This window comes from Ixodes scapularis, unplaced genomic scaffold (assembly GCF_016920785.2).
Source record: "Ixodes scapularis isolate PalLabHiFi unplaced genomic scaffold, ASM1692078v2 PGA_scaffold10__122_contigs__length_95168666, whole genome shotgun sequence".
NCBI lineage: Eukaryota > Metazoa > Arthropoda > Arachnida > Ixodida > Ixodidae > Ixodes > Ixodes scapularis.
In genome coordinates, this window is record NW_024609836.1 from 83,356,763 (window position 1) to 83,369,924 (window position 13,162).

Here is a 13,162-nt window from a genome sequence, read left to right on the forward strand (position 1 = left end):
TGACCCGGAAGAACACAACCTCCCCCAGTGCTTCTTGCTTCGGAACCACGGATCTCATCTCGCTTCATTTTCTTCCCCGTACAGGGACGTTTTCTAAGTATTTGAGTCTGTTCCCTAGAATTTGGGGAATCCCCATGCCCTATTTTTCTTCGACGCCAAAAATAACTGTCGAAAGAACACCCGCAATCTGAAGAAAAATAAACGCCGAAAACAAGGAGCCCTAATTATAACGGATAACTCTCCACCTCTCCACTTCGAGAGATGTCCGCCCGCGAATGTTCTGTTACAGGAAACTTACCGGAATACTAGTTGTCGAAAAAAGTGTTCATTCCGGGTCCCAAACACGAGAGAGTGCTGCTAAAATTCGATGATAGCCATAATTCCTCCGAATAAAACGCGAAACAGAGCCCATGTCGTGTTCGCGCCGACTCTGTCTTATTACGCTATCAGGGCCGATTAAAGGCAAAAATAACAGAGCAACCAGGCGGACTGGTGAACTTTCAACGTCTTGGACATTCCGAGACTTGGGAAACAAAAAGTGGACAACACACAAACAAAAACGTGCGCAGTCATTTTTTTTTTTTTCTCTTTAATTTGTGCACGGTGTTTGTTGCGTTTCGATTTTGGACAGCCTTTTAGCGCGGAAACAAGCTTCCTACATATCCCTCGTCATTTTTACTCTGGTCAAACCTAGTCGGCGTTACCCCACCAACGGGCCAAGGTTGCTCGATGGGGTTTTGAGAAAAAGTCTACCAAAAAAGCGCCGCAAAAAAAGTGTATATATTAAAAATAGAGAAGCATATATATATATATATACTCAATACAATAATAGCCCTTAAAGGAGTTAGCCGAGGAGGTTGCCAAAAAAGAGATCTCTTTTTTGGCAACCTCCTCGGCTAACTCCTTTAAGGGCTATTATTGTATTGAGCATATTTCTCTCGAGTGCCGTCTTTTGTTCCCAGGTGCTGTTCCGTATATATATATATATATATATATATATATATATATATATATATATATATATATATATATATATATATATAGAACGCATTACGGCTGCTCATAGAACTCAATAAATGCTCCTCAACGTCCCGCAAAAAAATAAATAAAAAAAAACACTTTTATTTGCGTTTGGATGTCTGCAACTCAGCGTCCCGTGCCCGGGAGCTGTTCTGTGTCACGCCGACCTTGTGTCCAATCGAGCTCAAGGCCGGTGTCGTCGCCGGCGTCACCCGCCGCACACGTAAAGGCAGGTGTAGCGGATAACGCGCACGGGACCGTCCCTGAACCATCGCAACGTTGCCTCATTTCGGGGACGAAGCCTCGTGGGGACGCCGTATAGGAGGAAATCGGTGTTGTGCGCTCCGATAACGATTCCACGATACTGCGCCGCCTGGCCCATCTGCGCACGCGCACTGTTCATCGGGCAAGCGATACATCCGGGGAGTATACCGTTGTTTTCTCTTTCTTGGTTCTGTTATACGATTAATAACATTGGGCTTTCTTTTCTGTACTTTCTCTTCCTTTTTTTTGTGTGTGTGTGTTTCTTGGTTCTGTTCTATGGCTGATTGTATTACGTATCCCCCCTATGTAATAATGTGTGTGTGTACATGTGTGTGTGTGTGTGGGGGGGAGGGGGGGGGGGGCGCTTTGAACTGGCTTCACTTGGCCGACTCCGGTTTTTCGATGACGGTTTCTCGCTCAAGTGAGATCAATTATACGTAAGACACTGGAAACAGCAGGTACAAAGGCTACAGAAGTTATCTTTACAGAGTAAGCAAGTTACAGTGATAGTTACTTTAGTTTAAATACAATGAAGTTAAAAGATCCGTTACCGTTGTGCACAAATGCAACTGTATTAACGTAGCTCTAAACACGAAACAAATATTTTTGACATAGTTCCACCTTGGTAGAGTTTCAGTGGCAACATACATGTAGTGTTGATGCTGAGACCAAATCTATGTGAATTTGTGCACTCGTCACCACAATCTCAGGAAGTAACCAAACTGCAGCTACAGTTACTGAGATTTCATAGCAACTTTGGAGGTCACTTACTTACTTAAAGTTTTACTTATCTACTTTACCGCTCTTGCAGGTCGTGGTGATCGTATTCGTACGTGCGGTTTTCACTCGATGTGGTGGACCTTGCACATTGTTCCGAGTCAAGTCTAGCAACCAGATCCGATCAAACAAGTTGGCAGTAGTGTCTAAATAGTACAATTTCCAGCCCAAATGATGCAACGAAGTATAAGCTGTTAAAATGTCTCCGAATACGGTCAACTCAAATTAACTAGGTCGACTATCTTGCGAACAGCTGCCAGCGACACGCGCGGTGCCAGCATGTGTATGCGTGCATAGATCCAGTTCTATTTAAAATTAAAAAAAAAAAAGAAAGATGAAACAATAACTTACACGCAAACCTCGTCACAATGCCTAACCACATCAATCTTTATGGTAACTTTCCGTGGAAAAACTTTTGAGCGTAAGTGCTACTCAAACTAGCAAATCTTGAAGGCTGAATGAAGTCACAGGAACTTATCAGCCAGATTAGGAGCCCCGAAAAACAACGTGACAGCCTACAGATCGTTAGCTTGGGAAGAGAACAGAAAGCTACCAGAAGGAAAATACGGAAAATCTAAATACTATCTCAATCGGCATTTCTAACCTATGAGACAGGGTGACTCAGAAAAAATGTAGCCGATCAATCAAAATGTCAGGACGACGTGATCGTAATGAAACAAGATGTCAGTTCACTCGCTAACAATCTAGGGCTGTTATCTGTGACGCGTGGTAATTTTTGGGGCAGTCTGCACCGAAATAATAATTTTGAAGGGATCTTTGAAGAACGCGGGGAAACATGGGAACGAACCGGGCAGATTGCGATCGATTATTCAGTCGCCAAAGGTATGGAATGACGAAGATTTTTCTCTTAATATTCAGGAAGCACGAAGGAAGGTTAGGGAATTCGGTAGAACTTGTCGCGAAGCCCAGAAAAGAGTACGACTCAGTTTCGATAAACTGTTCGGTGATAATAAAGCCTTTTTTTTTTTTTGTGATTTTTACTTGAACCAAGTCCTTGAATTACAAAACGCTACGTTGAGCCCTACGCTTTCAGGTGTAAATAAGGGTAAATAAGGGCGATTGACGGTCTAGCCGTAAAAGTAAGGTCAACCAGTTAAAGTTGCTTGTTGCCAATTTTCAAAGTATGATGCTGTTGGGGTACACTGCCCTTGCGCTATTTTAGGTAGCGAAACGTGGTTTTCAAGAAATAGAACTGATGACCAATTTTCAATACGGAGTGACTTTAACATTCACAGGACAGACAGACATTTGTCTAGGGGTGGTAGCGTCTTTGTGGCAATTAAAACACGTTTCTCCTCGACAGTCGTTGATTGACAGGCTGATATTGAAATATGGTTTGTTCGAGTCAAGTTTGCATTTCCTTATATATTGATAGGCGTTTGTTATAGACCTCCAGATGCGGATATCATGTTCGCTCAAGAACAGTGTTAAGTTCTGAATTTCGTAACACTGCGGTATCCCCAGCATCCCGTACTTCTTGGGTCTGATTTTAATTACCGTGGAATCGACTGGGTTGAGTTTGTGCCTAGTAGTAATTGCAGAAACATCTCACAATGTAGAGACTTCATCGACATTGGCAGAGCTTGTTCACTTCACCAAGATGTGTTAGTTCCAACGCGTGAAAATTCTGTTTTTGACTTAATTTTTGCATCGATTCTCGACCTAATATCATATGTTCATGTCGTTCAGGCTATGAGTGATCGTAGAATTGTCTTGCGAGATGCAAACGTTGTGAAAGCAAAAAAATGTTGTGAAAGCAAGAAGATTTTCTACTACACTAGAGCAAATTTTTCCGAGATAGCGTCGATCATTGAAACGTCCCCGCATCACTTTCAGCTCAAATCAGTGGAAGAGAACTGGAGCTTGATCAAAGCCAAGCTTTTAGAAACTCTGAATCTATGCGTGTCAAAACTAAAAATCACATCTAACAATCAAAACCCTTGATTTAAAAGACAATGAAAAAAAAAAAACTTCTTAATACTAAATACGACTTTATTCTAGGCTACAGATTCAAAGGGAAAAATTGGCAAGACATTCTAAAGTTTGTAAAAAAATCAATTGAAAATGCAAAAAAAAAAAAGTGATTCTTTGGTGGGACATTAAAAAAAAAATATTGAGCTCTAACCCTAGACAGTTTTTGAAAATCATTAGCCCTCCGAAAAAACAGCACGCTGTACGTGGCCTCACTGATGATCATGGGAACCCGTTGTTCGACCTAGAAAGTGAAATTTCTTTTAATCAATTCTTTCGTGAGGTTTTTAACGAAGATTCCTTTCCACTGCCTGTATCTGATGTTAGTTATAATAGCGCATTCCTTGATCAAAGAAGCGTCGACTCCCACGAGATTAGCGAGCTTATACTCAACCTCTCCCACTCTTCTAGTCCAGGAAGTGATGGTATTATGCCCAAACCACTAAAGCACACTCTGCCATCCTCCAGTGTTCGACTGCAACTGTTATTCCAACAACGCCTAGACCAGGGATCACCACCTGGAGACTGGACACATGCAAAGGTTATTCCTGTTTTTAAGGCAGCTGGAGACATCATGTCCCCTAATAATTATAGCCAGATTTCCCTAACCAGCAGACCCTGTAAGCTTATTGAACAGGTTATCTATAGTCACGTCGTTAGCATGGTTTTCGCAAAGGAAGATCCTGCAAAACTCAGCTTTTTTTTTTTTTTTTTTAATTTCTTACCAACGTGCACGAGAACAACCATTCTTGGAAACAAACTGATGCTATTTTTGTTTATTTTTTTGTTAAGGCATTTGACCAAGTCCCTTGCCAGCCATCACGAAAAAGTAAGCAATTACAAATATCTAGAAGTAACACTAACAGAAAATCTAGGTTGGAATTTGCATATTGATTACATCGTTGGAAAAGCAAATTGTACACTGGGTTGTTTTAGAAGAAACTTATATTCAGCACCCTCTGATGTTCGCTTGTTAGCTTACAGGTCCTTCATTCGTTCGACGGTAGAATACGCTGGCCTAATTTGGAGTCCCTGGCAAGATTGCTTAAATTAGTCCTTTACGTCTAGTGTGACAGCTTCAAAGTCTGAGGCTGGCCCCACATTTCTATGCCCCTTATGGCACACCAAGCAGCAATCCCAGTCTCCTTTAAATCTGCCTATTACTGCCCGAGAGTGTGGTAAACATCTCTGATTGTGGCCAATTTAAGAGTGCTCGCAAAGAATTATTCCATGTATTTTAAGCCCTATGTACAACATTAGAATGTAAATATTGCTTTTTTCATTCCTTTGTCACGTATGACTTTGTCAAACCTTCTTGAATTTTATGTGATCTGTATTAAAAGTAGTTAATATTCCTCTGTTCCCACCCCCCCTACCCCTCATGTAATGCCTTGATGAAAACGAACTATCACAAAAATTTCTTCTCAGCTTTCTTTTTTTCCTTTTTTGTTACAGGCGTCAGGCATTGTCTCTTTTGTCTATGCGTCCTTCCAAAACTGCCTGTAAAATAAAGAATGAATTGATTTGAAGCTTCGAAAGTCTCACTTTTGGTATTCCATCATCGTCCCAAAAGCTTTTACGATGATTCTTGGATTTTCACTCTAGAATCATGTCCAAAGCATTTCAACTTTGGAAATTCTCTGTTTTATCTGGTTCTAGCAAAGCCGACTGCACTGGTATGCTGAATTTCCTGTACCTCCAGCTGTCGAGAATCACAACAGATGACGCATGCACCAAAGGTCATGCACCACCGTGGTCACATGTTGTTTTTCATATGGTGATGACTCAAGCAACAAAAATAAATCCCTAATTTTGAGATCAGAAAGAGACGCAGCCCTGATAATATACCAAACCTTCTTCTCTTTAGGTATGCCGAATGGTCAGCTAAGTTCCTGCACTTGATTTACTGCAATAGCCTCAGCACAGGCGCAGTACCCGACGAATGGAGAATTGCCAGAGCATTATCTATATTTAAGTCAGGCAACAGTCACTGTATCATTAACTACAGACCTATTTCTCTTTCATCTACATCTAGTGAAGTATTTGAACACCTAATACTTAAGCATATGACTGTATTCTTGAAGACTTGTAAATTGTTTTCAGGGTGAGCACCACCATGGGTTCAGATGCCGGATGTCCACAGTAACTCAATTAGTTCACACAATACACAAATTTTCGGCTACCATTGATGCAGGCAGTCAAACTGGCGTAATATTTATAGATTTTGCAAAAGCTTTTGATTGCATTTACCATCAAATATTGTTACACAAATTGCGTTGCATTATCACTAACGAGAACATATTATGTTGGCTCGATTCTTACCTAACAAAAAGGCGGCAGTATGTAAGTGTTTCTGGTGTTTTTTCGCCTGAATCATCTGTTTTATTAGTTGTGCCCCAAGGATCAGTTCTAGGGCCACTCTTGTTTTTAATATTTATTAATGACTTGAAAATAGATGATCCGTCTATTCAATGCCGCTTTTTGCCGACGACTGTGTTTTATTTTTTAGTGTGAGGAGTCTGTCAGACCAGGAATCCCTTAATCGCTGTCTCTCTTCAATTAATTCATGGTGTACAAAGTGGAACATGGTTTTTGAACTCCAAAAGTTGTGTTCAAATGAGTGTAACGCGTAAAAGTACACCTTTGTCTTTCTTGTATTGTATCAACACCGAACCACTCGTTTTCGGTATCTCGGTGTCTTAATCCCTTCAGATCTAAACTGGAACATCCGTGTAAACTATATAGCCAAAAAAGATATCCAGAAACTGTGGTTCTTGAAATGCATCCTTTGTCACTTCACTTCTGAAACTAAGTTGACTGCCTATAAAACTATATTGTCAGATTCATCTTAGAGTATGGAAGTGTTGCCTGGGACACCCCCCACTAAGTCTTTAGGCGACAAGCTTGAGGCAGTTCAAAAGAAAGCACTGCATTTTGTTTATAATTGGTAGTTTCATGTCGTCAATTTGCAACTTGTATGTTTTGTCTGGATTGCGCGATTTAGCAACACAACAAAAACTAGACTGCCTTAAATTTCTTTTTAATGTGCTCCAAAGCAATTTGCATTTGTATTTTAGCCATTTCATGGCAATTAATGAAAATAGGCCCACACGAAACCAACGCCATCTAACTCTCACTGAACCGTTCTGTAGAACCACTTTGTTCAAAGCCTCCTTCTTTCCCAATACTGTGAATGAATCGAGCAAGCTTCCCAATGGCAGTGTTAGTTTGGTGTCACTTGCTACTTTTAAAGGTGCTCTATATAAGCACTTTGTTGTGTAGCTAATTTACTGTCCTGTCATTTATCCATGGTTACCTTGGTATGGTGCACGGTTACACTTGTATGATTACCTGCTTTGGCGTTCAAAGTGAATGCTGCAGTATAGACAAATAATACATCAATAAATAAATACCATGGGAACACTGCCTACAACACCCGTTGCAAACTATTGTTTCAACTTAAACAATGGACAGCTGGGGAAGGATCCATTTCAGCCATTCTAGCCCTATGAAACTAACACATGACGTCCTAGATGTTGGTCTAGGAGGTCTTATGGCACTCACAGGGCATTGAATTGGTACCGATGGCTCATGAGTCCGGTGTGGTGGCCCATCATAAAATGAAACGGAAACCACAAACCCTATTTCTGAAAAGCTGCAGTAGGTTCATTGCATGCACCCCCCCCCCCCCCCCCGAAAAAAAAGAAAAAAAAGAGGAAGATTTGGATTACATGGAGTGACAGGTGCATAAGTTGAGCTTGAAACCTTTTACCTTCCACGAGTATGAAAAAATTGGGGACTATTTTGGTAATCACCTTTACATCTTCGATGTGAACAACAACGCTCTTTACACTGAAGCATGGTCGGTGTTTCAGCGATGACAATAATGATTACATCATACAGACGGACACCGTTACCTTCATCAAATAAGGCAAGCTTCGGACGCCTTATCACAACTCAAATATTCAAAAGTAAAACAAAAAAATGGCTAAATTTGATTAGCATGTATTTCTCTGCGCAAAGGGAGATGGACCAGATGAAGAAAGAAACAAATATGTCATACCAACTAGCCCAAGCTTCAACCTGAGCTTGTTTCTCTCGTCTAAAGAGTGTAAGCTTCTGCCCCACGATGTCATATCGTTTCTAAGTTCTAGTAGGCATTGGCTGACCACGACCGGCTCGGTGTTGACGCCAGGCTCGCAATCTTTTCGCACCTAGCAGAAGTACGAAATCGCCCGTCGTCGTTTCGAGCAGACGATAAGCACGAGCGACACACGAGTCTGGCAGACGGGCGATTCACGTGACTCGGGTCTCCGTTGCCTGGCCCGATAACGGCAGCAGATAAATTGAGTACACGTGCTACTCGATGCAAAGCCGTGGGAAGATGGCTTTCAACAAACGAGGGAGAAAAGGAAAGGTCGGCCAAGCAAGCTGAAACACGTTTCGGGTCGCCCGAAGAGCAGGAGCATGCAGGAGGAAACAAAAACGCGGAAATGGTCTTGAAGCGGGCGAGAGGCGAAAAAAAAATATAGTGGTAGTTCGAAGCGCGGTCTAGATCGCCGTCGCTGCGGTCCCGTGTTCTAGTTTCTGCCGAGTGTGGCCGTCTACAGAACACAAATAAAAACTTACAACAGGAAATGGAAGCGCTGCGAGGGTAGAAGCTGGGTAGAAGTGGCCCCCGCACTACCACCCATAGAGGTACTACTACTTACAGCCGATACAGGACAAAATTCGCACTCTGTGGTGGTAACGAGATGAGATAAAACTTTCGTACCCAAAAATCCTTTCCCACCCACGCAAAGACCGTAAAAATTTTAGTCTTTTGGAGGCAATAAAAAGAAAAACAAAACTTTTTTTTTTTCGTGGAAACTTTCTAGTCGTAGTAGTGTGTAAAGGGAGAATAAAATCTGAAACAGTGTGAAATGTCGAACGGCTTTATGTGTAGCGTGTAGACACATCGTAATCGCTAGCCCAAGAAAAGGAAAAAAAACGTTTGGAACGGTGAAACGTAAACGTCCGGTCAGTGTCGGGTGCACCCGAAACATCGTGGCCTGCGCTAACAAGCCAAATAAAAAATGATTAAAATAACAAACAAACAAAGGTTTTGGAGTTTTTCGTTTCACGAGTTCGGGGAAATGTTCGGAAAACGGGCTAGCCTGAACGTTCTCCGAACCACCGAATGATTCATAGAGCTATGATCCCAGAATGGAACAACAAGCCAAGAACAACAGCAACAAGCACGCGATACGAATAAAGCAAAATCATGCCCGAATCAACAAAAATTACAAAACCGATCTTGTTTTTTGGGCCAATCACCCCGTCATAGTCCGGCGGCACCCAATCACGCGACTAGAAGACTGAAAGATGGGCTCACCTCTCGAAGCATCGATCCACATTGTCACTCATGAGTAGCAGCATGCAGAGCTGTTCGAGCGCGATGAGCTGCATGTCCCTCTCGTCTCCTTGGCCCATGTTGAGCCATTCCAGCAACGTTTCGGGGTCTGCGTCCGCCATTTTCGACCGCCGGACCGCACGAAAACGGCGAGATACCCGGACCAGTTGTCGTCAAGTCGAGCAGAGGGAATAAAAAAAAAAATGCCGAAGACCAAAAAGGTCTTTTTTAGTCCCTACAGGTGGGATCGGGACCGACCCTCCCTCAAAAAACCAGATCACATATCCGTCGTGCCACGTCGCATTGCGCCGTCGAAGCCGAGACGCGCGAAGTCGTCGTCGAAGACGGCGGCGGCACCAACACCGACACAAGCACGGGGGCACTCGGCTAGGACTCGCTCCAACATTCACGAGCTCGTCTCAACTTGGGCAGACAACGGAATTCCACGCAGTCAAACAGACGATCGGCGCCGACGAAGGGACGGTTGCGACCCTTTTCTAGTTATTCGTTTGTTTGTTTTTCCCCTCAGCGAAGACACAACAGAAGGTACGGGAGCTTTGGAAGAAACACACACAGGCACAAGCACACAACCCCAGTCAACCCCGCACGTTGCTAAGCCTAAACGCAGGGGGAAACTGACGCAGAGGCGCCCGATGTCGTGCGCAAAGCCAGCAGAAGGCACTGGTGCGGCCTGTGATCACGTGCTTCCGGTTCGAGTGCGGAACAGCTGATTTGCAGACGGTAATCGGATGGTTCTTGTTTTATCGCGGCTGACTGGTTTTTCTTTTCATTTCTTGCGGTGCCGAGTGTTGCTCGGGTCGTGGTCGTCGTTCCTCTGCGCTCGCTGAACGGTGTCAGTGATCTGAGTGTACGGATAACGCGCTCACATCACCCGCCTCGCTCGCCTCTGATCTTTTTTCGCTGGAACTGGCTGGAACTTTCTCGTGAGACATGACGAAATTCCAACGAGGTAGAGGGGCTTAGAGCGATAAACCGGAGTTCCGGTCTGCACTCGAAAATGATTCCCATAAGGCGGCTGCCATTGTACGCAAATTTGACCACACGTCACATGACCAAACCAAATACGTGACGTCACAGGAAAGATGGCAGCGCCCATGCAGCGGCTGGCCCCAGCTGGGCCGGAGCTTGTCGGATGCTTTGTTGGTTGTCGTTCGTCTCGGTGAGCTGATTTCAGACACGAAAGCCGTCATATGAGGCCGATCGAAAGCGACTTCAGAGTTCAGCGTGGTGCCTGACGTAGGTATAACGTGAAAATACGGAGGAACGGTGTGCATTTCGCTAGTGACCGACGGGGATATTGCCACGAAGGAGACAATCGGCCTTACGTTGCTCGGACCTCGGATTGATTCGGACACCGCTAGGATAAATTTTAAGGCGACGTTTCTGTGCTCTCGTTGACCATCGGACCCCTCGAGATCTGCAGTAAAGCGTGTGCAATATATTTAGATACACAGTTTAGCGACGGAAATTGCGTGAGTCGTGCTTGGCAGTGTGCAATCGTGGTGCCGCTTCGTTCAAATGACCGAAGGCTCACTTTGGTTGTGCGGTGCACCGGAGAGCTGCCTTGCCGCTTGTAGTTCCCGTGCCGTGCTAAATGATACTGTGCTGCTTCCCTAACTGTTCCGGCGTAGACCTGCACTTTCACGGAGTACAGGTGTGCGACGTACCGAAGAGCTGCCTTCAAGCTGGTAGCTCCTATGCCATGCTTTAGGTGATGCTGTGCTGCTTCCGAAATTATTCCGGCGTAAACGTGCATTTTCACGGAGCACAGGTGTTGCAGTTGGTATTGATTCCGCTGGTCTGTCGCACGTTTCGTCGACACCAAAGTTTCATCAACACTCGTTACGCGAATTGCAAGCTGTATGGACATTTCATCGCGCGTGTCACCTACCCAGTCCACCCGTTCACGCCGCTTTGCGACGGCAGTCTGCAGGGGCTTATTACCAGAAAAGTGGTCCCACACCGATTTCAGTTCAGCTCGTCCACGGCAGCCGCCAGACCCCGAAGGAGAGGATTTATTTGGACAGAATGCCACTAAAGCAATGCAGCTTCTTTAGTGGTCAGGATAGACTCTTTTCTGTCTCTTTTGTTATATTGTGACGGATGCTTGCTCCAGTCCTATTTTCTATCAATATTTACTATTCTGGAAAGTTCCAGGCCATGCTCAGCTGTCATTGTATGTTCTGGTGGAGGTGCTGCGCACTTTATCCATAGCCCTTCACTCTGTGTGGACCCTGGCGGCTCCTCAGCCGAGTTGCCCGATAAGAAGACACGGGTGGCACATTATCCCGAGTCTTAAACCCCCGGCAAGCCGTGAACCAAGTCCTATCCCGATCCCGGCAGAAAAACTGCAAGACGAGAGAGTACCACAAGGACGAAACTCGGAAATACACCACGAAGAACTTGAAATCCAAGCAAGTCGCTGCTATCATCAAGAACCACCGGAACTAGGTCTTTGGCCAGAAAAACCGAAGCGGACTAAGCCAACAATGACAAACCTGTAGCAGCAAACCACGTCCGCTCCCACCATCGTTTGCTTGCCCGTTGCATCTCACACTCTGATGCACTTTCACGCAAGGTGCGTAAGCCATCGAGGGCTGGATTGAACAATATGTCCGTGTCGCCCGCCACAGTGGGTAGATGGACAACCAGCTCCTGCAGAACCTATACTTCTCGTGGAAGAAACTGCGAGGCACTGGTTTGAGAACCACGAATCTTCCTTAACGTCGTTTGAAGTTTGCAACATCGAGCTGAAGTGCACGTTCATCAGTCAACATTGACGAGAGAGAGCCGAATTCCTGATTCTGTCGAGGACACAGCCCCAACGAGAGCGTCACCACCTTCGTGGAGGATGTTTTGCTTCTGATCGAGCACCCACGCCAACCCTGATGCTACAGAAGACAAGAACCTAAGAATCCCATGTCCCTCAAGTGAGGGACAACACCTTCAGCAGCCTTGTCCGCAACCCCACGACAACAGTCGAAGGGTTCATATAAATTAGGCTTCTAACATTGAATGTACACTGCAGACCCGAGCCTGTCCCTATCAACAACTCCCCAGCGTCTCGACACTCGAGTTGTCCAGCTGCGACTTCGACGCCAGGCATCCGTGACATCATCCACAACGGTGTCCGGGAGGAGATAAGGAAGCTAGTTTTTGCCATCAGTTGCCCGGGTTTTATTTTGATCGCCGAGATTGTTTCAGAAGCAGTTCGACAGGCATTTCAACTGGAGACTACTTTGAGTGAAGCGGCATTTGACGAACTGAGGGCGACTTATGCCACAAAGTCACAACGACCACCACCTGCTACCTGTTACTATTGAATGCCAATTCAACAAGACACCCCAACGCCGAAGCATTCCCGACATCGGGAAGAACCAGTGTAGGTCCGCGCTGAACAAAGTACACCGAGGAAAACGGAGGTATTGCGAATGGCCGACCGAAGACCACTCTGCTACCACTGCATGAGGCCGACCATGTCTACTGGAGGTGCCCGTACCAATGAATTGGCCTGCAAAGGTTCGTGCCCAATGGCCCTCGACCACGTCTCGACGAGCGTCCGCGGAAGATTGAGGATTATCTTCGGCGGTCTTTGTCCCTGGTGTCGACATTACCCCGAAGCTCGTGATCTACTTCATCTGGACGGGAGGTAAGCACGACAAAGCAGGTGAGCGGCAATGCAAGGAGAGTTGATCT

The 13,162-nt window shown here is 44.9% G+C and overlaps 1 protein-coding gene across 3 annotated transcripts in view; it reads right to left on the minus strand.

Moving 5' to 3' along the window:
• LOC115315009 (E3 ubiquitin-protein ligase HECTD1) overlaps window positions 1-10,345 on the minus strand; it is a 95,429-nt gene extending 85,084 nt beyond the window's left edge. For 2 of the 3 annotated variants that reach the window (XM_042288703.1, XM_040499614.2), the window contains exon 1: window positions 9,428-10,345. In XM_042288703.1, the coding sequence (XP_042144637.1) occupies window positions 9,428-9,567 (140 nt within the window). In that variant the 5' untranslated portion in view covers window positions 9,568-10,345. Of the gene's footprint in view, window positions 1-8,116; window positions 8,136-9,427 lie in introns of those variants that run through there. The other variant, XM_042288705.1, reaches the window with a different exon arrangement.
• Between the last annotated feature and the right edge of the window lie 2,817 nt (window positions 10,346-13,162).